This window comes from Osmia bicornis, chromosome 14 (assembly GCF_907164935.1).
Source record: "Osmia bicornis bicornis chromosome 14, iOsmBic2.1, whole genome shotgun sequence".
NCBI lineage: Eukaryota > Metazoa > Arthropoda > Insecta > Hymenoptera > Megachilidae > Osmia > Osmia bicornis.
Window position 1 is genome coordinate 3,869,748 of NC_060229.1, and position 20,076 is coordinate 3,889,823.

At 41.5% G+C, this 20,076-nt stretch overlaps 2 protein-coding genes across 2 annotated transcripts; both read right to left on the reverse strand.

Annotated features, from left to right (window-relative positions):
- Positions 1 to 1,802: 1,802 nt before the first annotated feature.
- On the reverse strand, positions 1,803 to 6,522 carry LOC114872751 (prohormone-3-like). The gene is made up of 6 exons (XM_029180326.2): positions 6,361 to 6,522; positions 5,705 to 5,899; positions 5,111 to 5,240; positions 4,643 to 4,792; positions 4,029 to 4,117; positions 1,803 to 3,951 (listed from the first exon to the last, which is right to left on the reverse strand). The coding sequence occupies exons 2-6, from the start codon at positions 5,864 to 5,866 to the stop codon at positions 3,808 to 3,810; spliced, it is 675 nt and encodes a 224-aa protein (XP_029036159.1). The 5' UTR covers positions 5,867 to 5,899; positions 6,361 to 6,522; the 3' UTR covers positions 1,803 to 3,807.
- A 1,604-nt stretch (positions 6,523 to 8,126) lies between these two features.
- LOC114872715 (serine protease filzig) lies at positions 8,127 to 19,511 on the reverse strand. Its single transcript, XM_046288620.1, has 9 exons — positions 19,448 to 19,511; positions 14,791 to 14,878; positions 11,910 to 12,760; positions 10,314 to 11,834; positions 9,797 to 10,235; positions 9,250 to 9,436; positions 8,911 to 9,176; positions 8,674 to 8,828; positions 8,127 to 8,564 (listed from the first exon to the last, which is right to left on the reverse strand). The coding sequence occupies exons 2-9, from the start codon at positions 14,876 to 14,878 to the stop codon at positions 8,403 to 8,405; spliced, it is 3,669 nt and encodes a 1,222-aa protein (XP_046144576.1). The 5' UTR covers positions 19,448 to 19,511; the 3' UTR covers positions 8,127 to 8,402.
- Between the last annotated feature and the right edge of the window lie 565 nt (positions 19,512 to 20,076).

Genomic DNA, 20,076 nt, shown 5'->3' on the forward strand with positions numbered 1-20,076 from the left:
ATCTTCGGGTATTAGGGACCCCGAAGCCTGGTTGATACTCTGCATACTGACATTATGGCATGCGGTATGCGCCGAGGAACGCAGATCTACCTCCTAAACATACATATACCCTTATTTTATTTTCTGTGTTCTTTTAATTTGTTGTATTTATCTTCTTAGGTGACTGAATAAACTAATTAGGCGGACGAACGTGTTGATTTTACTACTCCCATGTGCATCGTTTATATCTCTAATTCCTTTATATCTCTGCACCCCTTATCTCCCTGCATTATTTCATCGCAGCATTCCTCATATCACTGTACCCTTTACATCCGTGCTTTCTTTATATCCTTGCATCCTTTACACGTTTCTATCCCTTACACCCTTCAATTCTTTCCATCTCCCTGTCTCTTAATGTCTGTTCCTCTTACAAACCTGCTTCCCTTATAGCACATTCCACAGACACTCTATTCCCTACATTCTGCGGTGCCTTACATCCCTTTATCACTTACCTCTTTGAAATAACGCATTCGGCGTTCATAACAGCGCCCTCTAGCGGCGGGAAAAGGAACTAAAGTACGAATAAATTTAGCGCCCTCTGGTGGACAAAATTGGAACCAATATTTTCTCGAAAATACAGCGCCCTCTAGCGGCGGGAAAAGGAACTAAAGTACGAATAAATTTAGCGCCCTCTGGTGGACAAAATTGGAACTAATATTTTCTCGAAAATACAGCGCCCTCTAGCGGCGGGAAAAGGAACTAAAGTACGAATAAATTTAGCGCCCTCTGGCGGACAAAATTGGAACTAATATTTTCTCGAAAATACAGCGCCCTCTAGCGGCGGGAAAAGGAACTAAAGTACGAATAAATTTAGCGCCCTCTGGTGGACAAAATTGGAACCAATATTTTCTCGAAAATACAGCGCCCTCTAGCGGCAGGAAAAGGAACTAAAGTACGAATAAATTTAGCGCCATCTGGTGGACAAAATGGGAACTAATATTTTCCCGAAAATACAGCGCCCCCTAGCGGCGGGAAAAGGAACTAAAGTACGAAAAAATTTAGCGCCCCCTTGTGGACAAAATTGGAACTAAATTTTGCACGATTTTTCTCTCTGTGGTGCTGAGATATAAAGGATGCGGAGATGTGGGTGATACGGAGTACAAGGAGTATAAGGATGTACGTGATGCAGGGATGTGGGAGATGCAGGGATATAGGAGACGCATGGATATAAGGGTTGTTGGAATATAAGGAATGCAGAGGTGTAAAGGATGTAGAGATGTAAGGGATGCAGGGATGTAAAGAAAATGGAGATATAAGGGATAAGCGGGGCCAAAGGGTTGCAGGAAGCCGGGGCTGGGGCCCTGGTCTCCACTGCACGCGGCCCGAGTAGCGCCGGCATCGGGTGTGGCCCCTGATGTCGGCGGAACTTAGCAAACGGGAAAGGGTTAAAGAATATGGGCGCTAGTGCGCCAGGGGTGCGGGGATGCCGGTGTGTTTGTAAAAGGTCCCGGAGCCCTCCCTATAGCCCTAGTGTAGGCCACCGTGGTGGTTTTAGTGGGTAAAAATCCCACACTACCTCCGGCCCCTCCCCAGGGGGGCTAGAGGTGTCTTTCTGAAGATTTCCACCACGTTAAAAAAAAAAAAAAAAAAAAAAACGGAATGTAAGAGATGCAGGGACGTAAAGAATTCAGAAAGGTAAGGTAAGTAAGATAAGGTAAGAATTCAGAAAGGTCAGACACGTAAGAGATGCATACATATCAGGGACGCAGAAATATAATAAACCAAATGAAGGGTTATTTACAAAAAGAATGGGAGAAGCAGAATTAACTGTTTCATATGCATCACAATTTATTTCACATTAAACTATTTTCAACTCTGTAGTATAATTTTAAACATTACATATACGTAGTTACACATACATAATTATGCTGGAATTAATTCATTTGACAGAGGTACTTTTGACTCGAGCCGGAAATGGCTGTAGTCCCCTAATGAGTCGTACGTTTAAACAATAGATGGAAAAAAGTTTTCCAAATCTTCCTTCGGGAAATTTACTTATCCTATGATATGTATTAGTTTCAGTTCATTGACTCATTCTCGTCTCTTTGGTTTATAAATTAACAGTAGGATTCGAGGACTAAAAGCAACTATCGTTATAAATTATTCGAGACGAAAATGTTAGTACAAAGAGGATAAGAGTAAAGTGACAATTGATACAATTAATACAAATCATTTCTTCTGAAACAAAGATCATCTAATCGATAAACCCTTAGAGACGACGCACGACGCATCAGAGGGTAGTAACATTATTTTATATAGAGATATACGCATCCGGAAAATATATGAATACTATGTAAATATGTGTATATATAGCATTTAAGTATACATATCGATCGAAAGATAAAAATATAATTTCAGTTAGATATATATCTTGTAGTAACATGTCACATTTAAGATTCCCTTAATGGATTAGGCATGATATGTTACGAGTTTCCCCTTATTAGATAAACAGGTCAACGTTGGAAGTAATAATATTAATAACGTGTAACTAGAAATATATTACTCTCTTTATTTTGTGTGTGTTTTGGACACTCGATGACTAGCACCAATGGCATAGAAGCGAGCTTTTCTTGTCCAAAAATTTTTCGCAGCAGGTACTTTACGCATCGGAAAATGTTTTCAACATTTGTTTCGTTCGTGTGTTTCATCTTCACGATCATGATTATTCACGTAACTCTTTTTTTTTCTAATTACCATTTAACGTAACAATTCTCACACATAGAAAGATTTTTTTAATTATATTACTAATTAACGTAACGCTTAAAAGCGAATCAATTACTAATATTCGATCGAATGATTCACGCGTTAAGCGTTTTAATTGTGCGATTCTCACGTAAAGAAATCATTTGCTACTTAATGTGTCTACGTACACACCGTATAGTTTCAATTATTTTTTGGAATATACGCTACGATAAGCAGAAATTTCATTGATATGTAATTAAAATACTTTTAAACCTCACGACACGATGCATATTAAGTTACGTTTGTTAGACACCGACGAAGCTTGTTTAAAGTGTTTTTTCTTCAATTAAATTCGAAACATTGATCTTATTAATATATAATGTCGTTCTAATCATCAATTTCAGAAACAGAAGAATGATAAAGCATATCTTATTCCGTGTGCGTTTGAGTAATTCGAGTAAAAGTCTTAAGAATAAATTCAGGAAAAGTTTTGCTCGTGTACAGGGCAAAAAATTTATTTCTTCAGTCGTATATTTACTGCAAAATAATTATGTCGAAGTAAACCAATAAAGAAATTAAATATTCTAATCATTTCGGTTTATGAGAAATAGAGATTCATTTATCTATCTTTTCTACTTCTATCGTTATCTATTTTTTATTTATTCAATTCCTATTCAATTTTTAAAACTCTAATTTTCTCAAAAACAACATTCAAGGAATGAAAAGAATGATATACTTTCTTATTTCTTCTCAAAGTATACCCTGTACACATTGTTTGTTAATAATTATTAATATTAGCCTCTGCGTACATAAATCTTCTCATTGATATGTTACCTTATGATTATGATATGTGTTTGTCAGTCGTAATATTTAAAGAAAAATGATTTGGAAGGCGCGTTTACGTTGTTTCCAGATTCTCCTACCACTCTCGCAATGATGAAAATTATGAAATGTTTACGGAGACAGAGAAGAATCTGGGATCAGGAGAACTTCGAAAGACTTAGCTTGGATTTTACTTTCAATAATGAGGACAGAATTTAATTAATGTAGACACTCCTCTCGTTCTCTTCGATTCGTGTGAAATTCTTAGGCGAAAGGAACTCGTTTGAAAAGTCGATTTCCTTGTCCAGTGATACGCTTCTCACCGGAAGTGTACTGCACAACGGACTTCATCTGGTCCATCGCGACTGGTCCAATACACACCAGAGGATCTTTAAAATATGCACAAACCTAACAGAAAATTAGAACCTCTTCAGCAATTAAGTCAACCATAAAATTAGATGAATTCATTAGAAAAGAAAAAGTACCTTTCTTGCCGTTTGTCGATGACGTCTTTGAAGCTGGCAGCACAAACCACGAGTGACATCGCATTCCCCAGACATGTTGCACTCCTCATCTGGAACAATCAATGTTTTTCTTTTGAATTTGGAGAAAGCAACTTTTTGTTTTCTGATTGCATGGGCACCATTAGATGGCGCTGCTGGTGCCATTTTAAAGTGTGCAATGACATAACATTAGGAAACATGAAAAGAAGGCTTGCTCAATATTTCTGGCATTTTAAATTAATTAGATTCTCTTTTATTATAGTACAATATTTTAAAAGTTATAAGCAAACGACTTACGTAAGAGCTTATCGCTCTGACGTAATCGTTTTCCAGTTGACCTTTATCGATCACCCCTATGTTCCTTTACCCTTATGGTTACCACAGTATCTTAATTGCCCATCAAGGGCCGATTACATGTTAATATTTTTCTATTATACCAAGTTTCTAATAAAATTTATGCAAAGAATATCCAAAAGAATCAAGGGTCCAAAGGTGTCTAAAACCACCCCTGAATAATATCAAAAGAACAAAGGCTAATGCCTTAATACCTAGTCCGCTTTAAAACCTTTGGTAATAGACCTATTATTAATACTTACTATACAGTTTATTAGAAGTGACCGGTGGTTGACAGGAACGAGTCTCGCTACCGGCTATCTCGGCACACATCAGTCCAGTTTCGCAATCGTTGTCATTCCTGCATAATTCGCCCTGTTTCTGTCCCAAGTCGTACACGCAATGACCCATTGCTGAAACAGAAAAAAAGTAAGTATTATTAGAGTTCGAGGTGTGCAACGCAGGCTCTCTTTGACTACCCTAACTCTCCTAACACTCCATGGCCTTCTGAAGAATTTTCTTAATTGTTTCCAAGACCCAGAGCAAGTGACAGCAAGTATCTACCCCCTAATCCCGGTTAAAATCAGCGTAACAGCTGTCACGCATCCCAAATCGGATGGAAAATGTTAATCAAGAGATTCCTACGTTGCACTTAGGTGTACAGGGAAATATTGACGTAACTAGGATTTTTATATGAGGTGGGTCATATAAAAAAAAGGAGTAAAAATTACCTCCATCAACGTTCACGCAGATAGAGCCCTGACAACAGTGCTCATTAGCGGTGCATCTTCTTTCGAAACACGGCACCACGTCTTCTAACGATTCTCCATAAGAATTCCCATATCCAGCCGACAATGGTCGCTTGAATGAAAACGGAAGTTAGAGAATTCCCGGTAAGAAACGGACACGCGATTGAAATATCGCGTGGCAGGAAGAAAAGTGGAGCAGGTCGTGTCTTTGCTTGTCGTAAATTGACTCTTACACCTGTTACGAATGAATTATGCACAACCCTTGGACGCATTCGGGTCAACGGTGGACGGTCTAAAAACCTTCCCTCTTGTATTTGAATAGAGAACTCGAGGGATCGTTTAACGAGCAGCTAACAATTTTCATTTGATTCTTTGCCGACGGCAAAGCAAATTTAATGACACTTCTCTCGCGAGGATTGCAAGCGGTTGGCACGTAAGTGGATACAGTTACGCGGGAATAATGTTATCGATCGTATGCCGACACTGCTGCAGCAAAATTGCAGCTAGCTATTTTTGTTGTGTACAGTTGGATTAAGTAGTTGCAGCTAGTTATGAAATGAAAAGAACGGTACGTACCTGGTACAGTCCCGTTTTGCTCATGTAGTCACCGTGACTTCCGTAGCCAAGATTCGACAGCATTTCCGGGCTGAAACGATTAAACAAACCACCCCATCCTTCGACACCAAAGTGTACCGTGATCGCTAAAACGACGACGGTCACTGCAAAACACGTGTGCATCTTTGGTCGCGTTAAAAGCTGTTTCCTAAACCTCTGAAATTTAAGTAAGATTTCCAATCGTTACTTCGAGCCAACGATAATTAACACGTCGGTCTACTACGAATTCAATTAAATTAAAATAATTAAGAACGAAGACAATTTTGAATAATAATTTGAGATAGCAAATTATATGAAAAAATTAATTCTGAATATCTTTTAATACGCTAATTGCTAAGTCATCTGAAGGAGTCTAAAATTAAATTAAATTTATCGCCGTCTCAGCGACCTGTCGCCGAGGGTTAATTAAACCCCAGCTTAGAAGGCGCTTTTAGATCATAAAAGATTAAAAATAAAGTAACTACCCTTACAATAAATTGATTGCGCAAAAGTGTGCCATACCTTTTTCACCCACCGTCAATGAATGATTCAAAATTATGCAACAAGGTATTTGCTAATAATTTGGTAATTGAAGACAGTGGTAGAAATAGAAATGAAAAAATAATTATTGAACTCACGAGATCCCTAGTCACTCTAATTCTTGCCCGGTGTTTCTTGGTAGGTCAACCAGGAAGGATCAGCTGCGTTTCGTGCTTGCTCACGGGATCAACAAGTCCTCGATGGAGTTTGCCGGAGGACTGAATCCAAGCTCCGCTAGCATTGGCAATCTATACTCTTACGTCGTTCCGGTTTCCCTTGTACAAGCTCGTACAAACATCGGCGCAAGCGCGACAGCCGAGCTTTTTACGCACACGACCTAGGTGACATTTTCTTCATTCAGATTTTCCATTCTTTTATGTGTTATTCATAACACGGAAACAAATATGAAATGAAAAGAAACATTTTCATATTTCACTTCATTATTAAAATATCAATATATACAGATTGTTGAATTAACGAGGGGAGGTGGTACCGTTTGTTTGCTTTGAATCTTCCTGCCAGAGTGATTTTGTTTGATTTGTAAATTTGCAATCGCGGATGGAAATGGTACATAGCCAGGATCGTTTTATTGTTCAGAGAAGTGCAAATATCGTGTTAAATCGCAAAATTGTTTACGAGCTTGATTAAACTCGTAGTCGTAAGTTCTTGTTTGTGCAAATAGTACTTTAATGGTTAATAATTTTCGTTTAAGGGTAAAGGAAAAATTGCGATCGCACCCCAGCGAAGGATAGAACAGCGCCATTCACTGGGCACACTTTCGTGTAGGTGTTTAGCTCTTTCCTCGTTGTTCCAAGTAGATCACCGTTGTTTCGGTCTCTCTTGAACATATTGATCCGACGTGTCCTGATGCTCTATCTGGCGGTCGATCCTGCTCCATATATTTCTTCTGTAGGAGATTCGTTAATAATACACCTGCGTATACATTTCGCAGTGCTCGTTATTCTGTTAAATTTCATTTCGACAAATTGCTCGCAATAACTTTAGGAACAGGTATTTTCTGAAGGTTTCTGTAAACATGTTTGAACCGCATAAACGATCACCTCTTTATGGAAATGCCAAAGTACATTGCTTACGTTGCATGTATAAGTTATTTTTATAATATGCAACTAATCACGGTTTGTGTAATTTTCTATTCTTGCAAGAATCAAGATCTATACTATCCATCAAGTAAAATTAAAGGGATGAAGTCACCCCTGTATGTATTTCGTTCGTATCACGCTTTATGTTCCGTCGGATTACTTACCAGAGTTGAACATATTTATTCATTATTCTTGAGTGACTTCCCCACATGACGAACAAACACATTGTACACTTTTATCGTGTAGTTGTACTACTTAGGATTAACTGTCGCGTGTTGATCAACGTAACAGGTTTTAAACTTCCAAGAAAACTTCATCCACGATTAAACTTATTAACATTAACACGCACGGGAGGTTGATTATCGCAGTACTGCTGGTACAGTGAAATTCGAAGAGTTTTAATCTTGATTGATAAGTTTGTCTTCGCGTGAAACGTACAAATGTTTTTAACTAGGCTAGAGTCTAGTTGATTAGGGTAGTAAGGCTGAAAAGTAAAACATTGTTATCTCGTATAAAAATGAGTTTAATAAATAACAGCTAACAACGAAATAAATAAGGCTCGTAGTTCTATACGTATAGTACGTGAAACACGTATATGTACATACAGGGAACACACAACACGTTCGATGGATACAGGTTAAATACTCGATTGTTTCTTGAAAAAAAATGTCTGTTCAACAAAAACAAATTTCACTGATCAACATTCTCCAAATATAATTAGACAGAGGTTATTCGAAATCGCAAGTACCAGATCACCCTATAAATAATGTCATGATTCATATAGAATAAAGTATTAGTTTTTCAATTTTTTCAATTAACAAAGATGGTCTGAAGAATGGAATATGGACCCTGAGATCAGATGACCCGATACTACATATAATGAAACGTATTCGTGTTCGTTTAGTTCTAATATCTCTTAACTGGTATTCCTCAATCTAGTCCGAAGGAAATAAATTAGTCTTCCTTTGTACATTTATACAGGTGGCACGGAATCGTCAGTGCCCATCAAGTGTCCAGAAAATCAATGGATTTCCTGGTCCTCAGACCCCGGTGATGCTGTGCAGCCAAGGTTTGAAGTAAGTCGTCCTCATGTAGACACCTGGAAGATAGGGCGCGGCACAGGTTATTCCGTGAGACACGGTGCCCACTAAGAACCATCTTCCATCGGGTCGTTGCATCACCAATGGTCCACCGCTGTCACCCTAAAAACGTCAATCCAACAATGCGATACCGTTGCGAATTTACGAAAGAAACGAATGGTACGGGAAGTTGATGGTTTCCAGTGGTACATCAAATTACGCAAAAAAATACCTCGCAAGAGTCTTTCTGGCCAGTGGCGTAACCAGCGCACAAGAAACTGTCGAGGATCAGCTTGGAATGTCCACCAGTCTGGAACATCTCTTGACACACGGAATTCTTTATTATGGGCACTTGGACTTCTTGCAGAACGGAAGGTACTCCGCCATCTGTAAATTATTCAAAACGAAAAACTTGGGATTATTTGTACAAACTGGTGAGATTATGACTACCAGAATCAGGTGTACTCACTGTACTTCAATCGTCCCCAACCGGTGACCGTGGCCATTCTACCAATAAAATCTATACCATCATCGGGCATACAAATGGGCACGATGTGAACGTCGAATTGTATCGGCGATTCCAGTTCCAGAAGAGCCAGATCGCTTTCAAAAGTCGTTGGATTGTAGCCTCTGTTCACTATAACTCGTCTAACGTTCCTGGTCACGCTGCGTTTGGATTCCAATTCACCTGACAAATCGAACTCTCCAAAAACAGCTACTAAAGTTGCTAAAAATCTGCAGAAAATTCATCCAGATGTTTACTCGAGGTCTGACTTGGATAGAATATAAATCGAAGATCGTTATTTACCCTGGTTGACAATGAGCTGCAGTGATGACGTATTTATCAGTGATCAAAACACCTCCGCATTTATTCTTCGTGAAAAGACCAAGCCAAGTGGCCTCGCGAACCAAAACCTGCCACGGCCATTCGCCAAAAGTCGCTGCTTTACCACCGACGATTCTACCTGACTTAATCAGAGGTCTTATACCGCATTCTGCAAAATGTTAATCACCCTGTTACAATCGAGCAAGAAGCGAGTGATTGCAATGGACAACACAAAAACCACATATTTTTTTCTGTCTTTTATTCTAAAATAAAATAAATGTATACATGATTAATAAATAAACAACGATGAGGAAATACAATCATGCGATAATTCCAAGAATCCAAATGAAATAGACATTTCAAGGCTCATGGAATTTGGGATTTGGATTAGAAATATTTATCCTTACACTACATTTATAAAATTTAAATCAAGCACAAGTATCGACCCTTATATCACAGTAACTTTATTAAAACAATTGTAACCATGAAAATCTGAAAATTGAAAATCATGGAAGGTGCAAATACTCACGGGAACGAAAATCGTTCGACGATGTGATCTGTGGGGTAGTGGTAGTTTCGATGTTGTTCGAAATGCTGCTGTCTTCGTCAGCGACTATCGCTTCGGTGCTTATCGCTGGCGTTGTAGTTGGTCTTCTAGTCGGTTTCGTACGTTTCGTTGTAACCTGGGGTCTCCTCGTGGTCGCACTGGACACCGTGGTCGGTTTCGGTTTCGCAGTAGTCGGTTTCGTCGGACGAACTGGTTTCTCTGACACCGACGGCCTGGAGGATGTTGGACGACTAACTGGCCTCTTCGTGGTGGCTGGTTTCTTCGTCGTCGTGTACGAAGGCTTCGCAGTGGTCGCTGGTCTTCGCACGGGTTTCCTCGTGGTGGTCGCTGGTCTCTTTGTCACCGTGGATGGAGCAGCAGTGGTCGCATTGACACGATTGTACACGATATCTTTGAGATCCTGAAAATATTTATAAGATTAGTATATTAATTATATATAAGAAACGCAATTAATTTATAATATAAAAAATAATTCTACCTGAAAATTGCCTTGTAGCGATTGAACAATCTTATTCACAAAGGTATCGACTTTGTTGTTCAAGACATCATCCTCGATGAAGGTCGGTGTTGGAATATCATTCTCGCTGATGATCTCGATATCTGGATAGCCTGTATTATTGAAAGTCTCCACGATGGTTGGTTTCTCGTGCTGAACGATGGGCGTCGAGGTATTAAGGTTCGGGTTTCGAACAGGTGGGAAGTTGATCAAGTCATCTGGTGCTGCTGTCTCTTCGTCACAATGAGGCACCGACGTGGTCGCCTTGAAATTGATTGTGGTCGAAACGACAGGTTCTTTGAAGACTATAGTATCGACAGGTGTCATGTTCTCGTCCGATGGCGTCGATGGTTTCAAATAGAAGCTTGGTTTACTGGACCAAGAAGAAGTGGTCCAAACGTTAGGTCTCTTCGTCGATATCTTCTCAGAATTCTGTTCAGTATCATTCTCTAAGACAGCAGCCTCTGTGCTGAAGTTGTTGCTCACCGTTGGCTTCGAAGTGGTCCCGTCCTTTAAATTAACGCTGAAGAAGCTGGTCGAGACGACGTTATTCGTGGCTACGTTCGAAATCACCGTGCTGATGTTGTGGGTTATGGTGGTAGAGACGCTGGGCTTCCTGGTGGTGAGAGGTCTGAAGGGTCCCGAGGTAGGTCTGAAGGACGAGGTGTTGGGTCTGACGGAATCAGTCACCGGTTTCTTGGTGATGATCTTCTGGGCGATTTCGGTGGTGTACTCGGTGTTGAGTGGACCTAGAACTATCACAGTAGGAGCAGGAGGATTCGTGGTCGTCTTGGTGGAATAACTGGAGAAGGTCGACTGAGTCGACGGCCTTGAAGAATACGAATTTGAAGTTGGGTACGAAGAGTAGGTCGTTTCAGTGGGCACTGTTTCGTAGATATAGTAATTCGACGATTGTCCCGGCTTGTAGAACGTGTAAGGAAAGGTCGAGGAGGGTCCACTCGTGGGTCTCGTTGTGGAGATCCTGACCAGAGATGGCTTCGAGGTTTCATCGATGCTGACCCATTTGTTGATGGACGAATTTGGGGTTTGAATAGTGGTACCAGCACCGGGTTTCGTATCGTTCAATATTGATATGATATGATTGATCGCCAGCTCCTCTTTATCTACCTCATCGTCCTTCTTGTTCCCTGAGGACGTGTCATAAGTGATAGTAGGCACCCTGATCAGCTCCTCCTTCTTATCGCTCAAAGTACTCATCGGCGTGGTGGTTTTATCATCGTTCGAACTTAGAGCATCCACGTACTTCGTCGACACTCTCTCCTCTACCGTGCTGATCTTCTCGAAATTGTCCATGGCAGTCTCCAGGATGGAGGAAGCGGTGGTGAGCCTCTGCGTGTTGGCGTACATCTGGGTAACAACCGGTAATCTCGTCATCGAGGAAGTACTAAACTTGTGATCATCAGAATCAGAAATCATGGTGTCGGATATCGAGGATGCAGGGAACTTTAACCATTGATTCGTAGAACTACCCTGATAAGTGGTCTCTGAAGAAGGTTTCCTCGTCTCCATTACACCTTCAGTTACTTTTGATCTATGAGTGGTGCTCTGAGTTTCAACGACCCTGTCCTCGGTGCTGGGTTCTGCGGTAGGCTTGAACAAATCGTCAGGGTTATGCGTCTCGTTCAGTGTGGTTCCATTCTCGTTCAACAATATGGTATCGGCTGAACTGTGATTATTCTGACCCAAACCTTGAGAGAACAAAGCTGGCAACTGATCCACTGGATCAGCTATCTGAAGTATCTGATCAGGACTGAGCAGCGTGGTGACCGGATTAACAGCTGAATTGTCCTGATGATTCTGAATGTCATTGTTCGAGTCGGAATGACTCAACAGTCCAGGTAGAGCCAAATCGTCCAACACGTTCTGTTGGCCCAACAGAGCCTGAAAATCTTCTTCCAGGTGACTTAAGTCTGGCTGAGCAGGTAATTGAGGTTTCTCCGCGTTCTCGACGATGTCCTCATGGTGTGCACCAGTTGACGGTGCTTTTATGGTGCTAGAAGGCGCGTCGAACGTTGAAATCTTGGTGTAGGTGGTTCCTTCGTTACTGGGGTGATTGGATGTCCCGGACGTCTCGGTTTTAACGGTGCTGTCTTGAGAGATCGTCATTCCGAGCGGCGTGCCATCCGAGTTTAAGAGGATCGGTATATCTGGGACGTGATCGATTTCGTGCAGATTGAACAGTTCATCGGTGAACGGAATTTTGTCACCGTCGCTGCTGATTTTCGACGGCAGCTGGCAACACGCGCCGAATAGGAAACCGTCCATACACGCGCCGACTACTTTTCCATTTCTACGTGAACACTCGTAGTTGAACATGCATAGTGTTGGCTCGTTTGAATTCGCTCGGGTTGGAAGCGTCGGTTGACAGGCTTTTGGGACTATCCTGTATCCACCGAACAACCTTCTACCTGTAAAATAAAGAAGAGATGTTTTAGAATATCTGTGAGAATCACAGATAGAATGCAAGTGCTTTGGAATTGGTTTCGAATTTTGTTAACTATCGGTTGAAATTCGAGCCAACTGGCAATATACTTGTATCTCTAATTATTTTAATCACGGTGTAGTAATTAGACGGTGAACGTACAACGGTTCTCAACGAACGAGTCGAAAACGAAACTAAGTGAACTCGTTTGGTATTCGACCTGTTAGTCGGACATGCAAATCAGGAACAGTTGTCCCAAATTCTGTTTCTTTGACTTATAAGAGAAATCGGTTGTTCAACCGTGGGTCACGAGCGTGGAAGAGCATTTGTTACGTTTATTTTTTGGGGACGAGCCAAAATTTTCAATGGATTCCAACGATGGAGGAATACGAAATGAATGGAATCACGAAAATTTTTTTCTTTTTCTTAAATCTTGTATTGAAGTCGACGTACAAAGTGATCGGTTATGCTCAGGTGACTAAGATATAGGCGAGCAAGCATGTAGGCTTCGCACGTGCCTCCTTATATGCCTACATACTACCGATATAATGACCTACTCTGTGAATCGGCCGAACTGTTTGTCAGTATTCTTCCGGCGTTCCAGATATTTTTCTTTATTTTTCACGGACTTTCGTTTAACATCGAACCGTGCCACGAAAGGATATCGATTCAACCTGTCATGAACTTCTGACCCAACGATCAATTTATTCATCATTATAGATTTAATGGACGTTTCTCCTGCTTTTATGTATTATTACCTCGATTATAAATAAAAATATTCGCACTCGATAGAGCTTGCAACCTGATACCTTTATCGATATTTAATTTCATTAATCAACGGATTTTAATTAACAACTACAGGGATGACGATAGTACAAACCGTGTCGTATCGATTGTGTGTTTAATATACGGTAGCACGAACACAAGGTAATTAGAATATTGCGTGATGCTTGGATAACGGCTCAGAGTTTCACTATGCACACAATCATTTTTGTTATGAATATGAATTGTGGACTAATTATACAGAATATTCCATTTTAATCCGACTAAGCAATTATCTTCTGAATTATTCGTTTTTCGGGAAGGAAACATTACGTGATGCGCACAAGCCTTATTTACAAACAACTTACTGATAAAACCGTGTTCGAATGATTTCATTAGTAGAAGGGTTGAAAGAGTATCTACTCTTTAAAATTACACGAACTCGCATGAAGAACTTTATTGTAGAACGAATCGATACTTATCAACCCGCGTTACATTTTTCTTCGTCATGAAAGGAAGAAAATGTCGGGGGTCAATGAAAAGTCTCAATTGCGTGGAAACTGCCATTCAACACGGTTCGACGATGATATTGACCGGCAAAACACGGCTCGCGCGAATTGTTTGCGATCCCGTAATTGTGCGTGTCAACGCTGTCGAACAGACACGCAATTTCCCACGCGTGTTTTTCCGGCTGAACGTGTTCCCAGATAATCATTCCCTCCAATTGCAGTCATTGAAAAAGCGCGCGCGTTTGAATAGGACGATCGTCCTCTGTTTACCCGAGCCGAGAATCGGGCTTTTTAGAATTTCACGTGCCAACACTGACACCGAATTCCACTTACGTCTCACTTCCTTTCGAAAGTCGCGAATTCCATGTTCATACAGGCTCGAATCTTATTTCGAATGCACGCTCGAGCGTTCTCGATCGACACAAAGTGACACACATACTTGGCAATTTTATGAAAGAATTTTCAAACCAGTCTCGTGAATTTCAAAAGAAAGATATCTGTAAACTAGTTGAGCTGAATTGTTTAATTAGAGCAGGTTTAATGGTCATCAAGTTTCTAGGTTTATTGGGCGATTAATTAGCACGCGGTTTTTAATCACTTTCGCGCCTCCTGGAGATAAAGATCGTTGAACTTGAATTTCTTTTATAATTTCTTAAATTGAATACAATCCCTGGCACGTATTTGTCTTAATCGTAATTCATTCTTTATTTACAACTGTCAATTTGTTACGCAACACGATTGTTACCTGCGGCTTCGGGCACGTGAGAGTGTGAAATGACGGACGTCGAAGAAAGGATGACGAGGAACAAGTGGATATTCTTCCCGACAGCCATCTGCAACAAAGGATTCTATCATTAATACTGAAAGAAGATAAATTACACAAAAGAAACTGTTTAATAATTACATCAGTTGTCGAGTGAATTAATCACTGAATATCCTTTGCTACCTTTTATAACGGTACGGGAGTATTAGCGAAGAGGTCATAGATAATAATTATAATTATCTTAAACAATGGAGTTATTTATTTCATAATTTTATTCAGTATTCAGAAAGGGGGTGAAATTTGTACACGCCTTTAGCTTGAATTTCTTAATTATTCAACATAGCAGCTCAAGCAGTATTTTAATCCTTAACGAGTCAATTAGAAGGAGGAAGTAGCAGGCAGGTGACAAAAGATAAACGGTACTTCAAATGAACCGAGCAAAGTACCGCGATGCTGTTTCGTCATCTCGGTTTTCCTCATCTCACGAGGAGATTTACACGCTTACGGGTACACGCGTGTCTGGAAGGTGAGCACACGATGTCCCTACGTGTTCCAAAATCCCGTTATAACAGTCAGAGAGAGCCCAGTAGAGTACGAGGTGTTCTACCTATCGCACGAAGCCGTAATGCGATGGATGTGAGAAAGAAGGAATAAATAATTATACAAGGGACTGATCTTACTGAAACGGACCGTGAGATAGAAGACGAAGAGTAAGAAGATGATCGCCTCGAGAAGACACCCGGTAACCCAGTTACCAATTCCCCCTGGTTATTCCATTCTTTCATTCTCTAATTATTCCGAACGGTGTTATCTATTTCTTCAAGAAAAAATTACACAATCTTACCAGAACTGAGAAATTCTCATCATCTTGCAGCTTTGACGCTAGATTTTCTTTATATTTTATGCTAATTCATTCTTTAAATAGAACTCCTGGAAATTGACACCGGAGGAAGATACCGGTACTATCAATTATCAATTTCTCGTGTTATCCATCGTCGTTCTCGTTTATTTTCATCGTGGAATGCGTCATTACCTGCACGCACAGTTACGTGCCGCGACAATTCGTCGAAGCGGTAAAAATGAAATCTGCCTTGAATTCGTTTTCCGTTGCTCGCAAATCATCAGCGACACGCAGCAGTATAGATATTGTAGAAAGTTAAAAATACAAATAGTTTGATGTAACGCTTCGATTTCACGGAGAAAGTATTTCTTCCTATTACCGGGCTCGATTACAGCATGCTCATTGTCCGCCGCGAATAATTGCGAACTCCTGCGAGAACATTTAACGACTGATAACGCGACAATCGTTCCCTTTCGTTCGTTCACGCCCGATACGACATAGGTGTAATACCCGGAAATCACTTTCCTTCAAACCGTTCCGTTTTCTCGGTGCTCGATTTCGAAGCACCGTCGATCGCGATAAAAACGTCTTCAGGAGAAGACGAAGGTAATTATCGTTAACGATCCTCACCTTAACTGTGATCTAAACTGAAGCTTCTGCGACCGAGTTTATTTGGAATTTCTTTAAATAAAAGATTTGGAAAGACTGTTTTTCGTGAATTCGGGTTCAAGGAACGAAGCTGCATTCCATGTTCCTCTGGATCTATGCTAATGTGTCCCGGAGGATAAATCTTCATGATAGCTAAAAGTAGTTTCGTGTACCATAACGTGGATAAACGGAACACCGTGGCAATAAATTGAAAGCAAAGCTCGTGGCACGCAGGCAAACACGGTTCCCTGTTATCACCCAGTGAAGTTTATGTCTTCTTTTAAAATTATACTCGACAGGTGTCGACATCGCGAATAAGTGAAAATTGCAGGGCAGACTCTCGAAGCCTGGGACATTCCCTTTCCATGCAATTCATGCTAAATTATCTATAAATTCCCTCGCCATAAACATCAATTCTATTATGAATTCATAGCAAGATACCCATAAAACGGCCCACGTCTCATATACGTCTCGATCCTCTTGCACAACATGAAAAATGTTGCACCCAAGATCCGAGGTACCATAAAAATTCGTCCGGCAGAGTTGTCCCGTTACATCTCTCATTTTTTCCATTCTGCTTCGAGCAATTCCCTCGTGTTTAACCAGCTGTACGACAAACGATCTCCAGTTGTTTGGTTCTGCAAACGACGACACGTATCGCGATGCATACAGGAAGGGTACACGAGCACGAAAGCATGGGACACGATCACGATCTCGCGACTCTATGGCCTAAGGTAAGGAGTCAAAGTGTAGGATACGAAATTCTTCGCCGTTCATTGGCCGTTCGTCAACTCGCGCGAATGCGTGGAGCATACAGGTATGCATAGGATTCTGCAGGTACGCGCGGACCTCGGAGAAAGCCCACGGTTCGACTCTTCTTCATTATTGGATCTGGGTGACCCGATTGGGTTGGCCTCGCCGGCCAACGGGCAGACGCTTCCTCGTCATCTTTGTCCTCTTCGCCTTCCTTTCTTTACTCGGAATTGGATCGAGTAAATCTAACCACGAACGTTTACCTTTTGCAACTGTTCCGCGTCTTTGTCACCGAGAAAAACTAGCTCGATCGTTCTATTGTCTGACGCGCTGTGGACTTGATACTTTGACTGTCGCAGTAGAAATACTGCTATTATATGGATCATTGATACAGTCAGACAGACAAACCATAATTGCAATCATTAAAAATAGGATTGTTCTATTTTCCAATTTATTTCCATTTGGTACCAATGTGATTTAGAATTTTAAAAAATTGGGGATCGTGGTAACGAATAGTGGATAATCCGATGAACCGATGCGAGCAGACAGGCAAAGCAGTAAAGAAACACGAAACAACGGTATCGTACACGCTTTCTGCTTTCACTCGAACGTTTGAAACGCTTTAAAACCCGGCCATTCGTGCAAAACCGATCATCACGGTTCGAGTCGAACGACCGTTCAGCCTATCATCTCGCTTCGTACGAATTGCAGAAAGTGATAGTTTACCCGTGGCCCGTATCGAACCGGAGGAAAAGTCGAAGAAAACGTTAGGACGAGGCTAAACTGGTAGCACTTTCTATCCTCGCTACGTGTCAAAATCGACTAAGTTATTTGGGGCAACTTGAAAGGGACAGTGCGTCGTGTGAATTTTAAGAGGGTGGAAAAGTGGTACCGGAATGTAGGCCAACGATTCCTGCAGGTATTAAACCGGCTAATCTAGGCTGGTCACGAAGCCGATCATTACATAGCGACGTCTTCGTGATTCGAGTGGTGAAATTAAAGGAATTCCACGAAATTTGGAAACATCGATAGGAAAGTGCCCCTCGTTAACGAGAAATTTTTCCATCGATCCATACAAATCAATTATCCAAATTGTTTCGTCAAAGTAGAGCGACAGGGTTCGTGAATGAGCGTTAAACGGGCAAATCAACAAACGCGATTGGAAAGAGTGACACGAACCGTCTGCTCGCTGACAACCGTTACCAACTTACCACTACCCACTGCGGTGGCATACCTAAGTTAGGTATACACACACGCGTGCAGCCGTGTGTCGGTGACACGACTCGGGGTCATCGCGAGGAATCTTATTCCTTGCGTTTCGAACCGGGACTATCGATACGTTCGGCGAAGAATTCGAAGGAAGCCCGTCGATGACCCACGCTCATCCCCGTCGTTAACGAAAGCTCCGAGTCATAAGAGAGTTCTAACGAGCCGCTCGATCAATTTTCGACACGAACGAGGTTAACGTCATTACCCGCGTCATCGATTCGCCGACGCATCCCTCATTAGCCGGTGAAACTTAACAGCGATCCAGGACGAAATTTCAGCTGACATTGACGGAACGGGAAGATTCATTACGGGCAAGCGTTTTGACGATAGATCATGAAAAGAGGAACGGCGAAGTAATTACCCATGACTATTGAAATATCTCGAAACGAGACTTTAAGAATCTGCAACGCGTAGGTAACGACGCGTGGATAAAATCGTTGAGAGGTGAAGGAAGAAAGAGAATAGGTAAAGAGGAAAAAAAGGAAGAAGGATGCGGTGAGGCAGCGGAGCATGCCAAATGATCTTCTATGTATATCACCTCGTTTGCTACGGGCCAAAGTCGGAAACCGAGCTTTCTCCTGCCTCCACGGTCAGATTACCTTCCGTACGATCGCACTGATTCCTGATCGCACGTCCTGGTTCCGATAAACGATCCTACGCGACTCGAATCGACCGATTTCTTTCTTCATTTTTCGTCTACACAGAACAGACTTTCTACATTAATATTTATTGTATCGTTTCCGTTTCATCGGGTCGGAATGAGAAATTTAGCCGGCTATATGGAAGAATATTATTTTTATTCGCGAAATCGACCGAATTCGTACGACTGTCGTCTAAACGGGATGAGATAACAGTATATCGAGCCTGGGCTAATGGAAGCGGCGGGCACTGTTGGAAATGAGTTTTACAGCTGCTTCGGAATACTAATGAACCTTAATTTGAATCAGACGAGCGGGCCGAATTCGTGATCGGGACGGTGGAAGGCTTTCCATTACCAAACACGTTAATTCTTCGATATTACTGTTATATTAACAATGGAAGGTAGCCATTTGATTATTAGTTAATCATCTGCCTAATTGGATATTAGACCCAGAATAAAGTGTCAAAGGGTTAGAAAGGAGCGCTTACCGTGCAACGTGTTATCCCGTGATACGTTAAACGATTCGTTAAAACCGTCTCATAACGTCTGAAATCCTTGATAGAACCTCCGTCGGTCGTTGTCCGGAAGCAAACACGAGCTTTCTCAACGTTACACCGGAACGTCTTTAATCAAGTTCGCACGTTGTCACCCCAGTTCCTCAACGTGTCGCACTTCTTCACTGAACCTATCCTCTTCTTCTTCTTCTTCCACTTCCCTTTCTTTCGTCACCTAGTTCCCGATTCATACACCGGCCGCCTTTGAACGTCCGATGAAGAATCCAAATTTCGTCTACGACAAAATTTCGTTCACTGAGTCCCCAATTCACGACACACTGTGATCCTTACCGATCTTCGAACGTTTTCGCCGATTGCTCGACGCAGGACACTGCTAGTTGGAAAGAACGTTCGATCGAAACTTTTTTCACGCGATCTTAATAGCAATAACGATCTCTTCCGCGCACCGTTCGTCCATCCGGTTAGTCAACTGGATGGTACCTGTCTGACTGTTGTACCTCGTGCCACGGCATGTGCTGGAATCGCATGGCTAAGTCATAAGCGGCGCCTTCGACCAGGAATCGCGGTGATGGTGGTGGTCGAAGAACGAACCGGTGGTGGAG

What these genes read in the sequence shown, in the direction of transcription:
- LOC114872751 (XM_029180326.2), bottom strand. Translation starts at nt 5,866, where the DNA reads ATGCACACGTGTTTTGCAGTGACCGTCGTCGTTTTAGCGATCACGGTA. An exon ending in GCAAAACGGGACTGTACCAG is followed by an intron (nt 5,241 to 5,704) that starts GTACGTACCGTT and finishes TTTTCATTCAAG; the next exon opens with CGACCATTGTCGGCTGGATA. An exon ending in CACTTCTAATAAACTGTATA is followed by an intron (nt 4,118 to 4,642) that starts GTAAGTATTAAT and finishes TGATTGTTCCAG; the next exon opens with ATGAGGAGTGCAACATGTCT.
- LOC114872715 (XM_046288620.1), bottom strand. Translation starts at nt 14,878, where the DNA reads ATGGCTGTCGGGAAGAATATCCACTTGTTCCTCGTCATCCTTTCTTCG. An exon ending in CCAGCACCGAGGACAGGGTC is followed by an intron (nt 11,835 to 11,909) that starts GTTGAAACTCAG and finishes CCTTCTTCAGAG; the next exon opens with ACCACTTATCAGGGTAGTTC. An exon ending in TTGGGGACGATTGAAGTACA is followed by an intron (nt 8,829 to 8,910) that starts GTGAGTACACCT and finishes AATAATTTACAG; the next exon opens with ATGGCGGAGTACCTTCCGTT.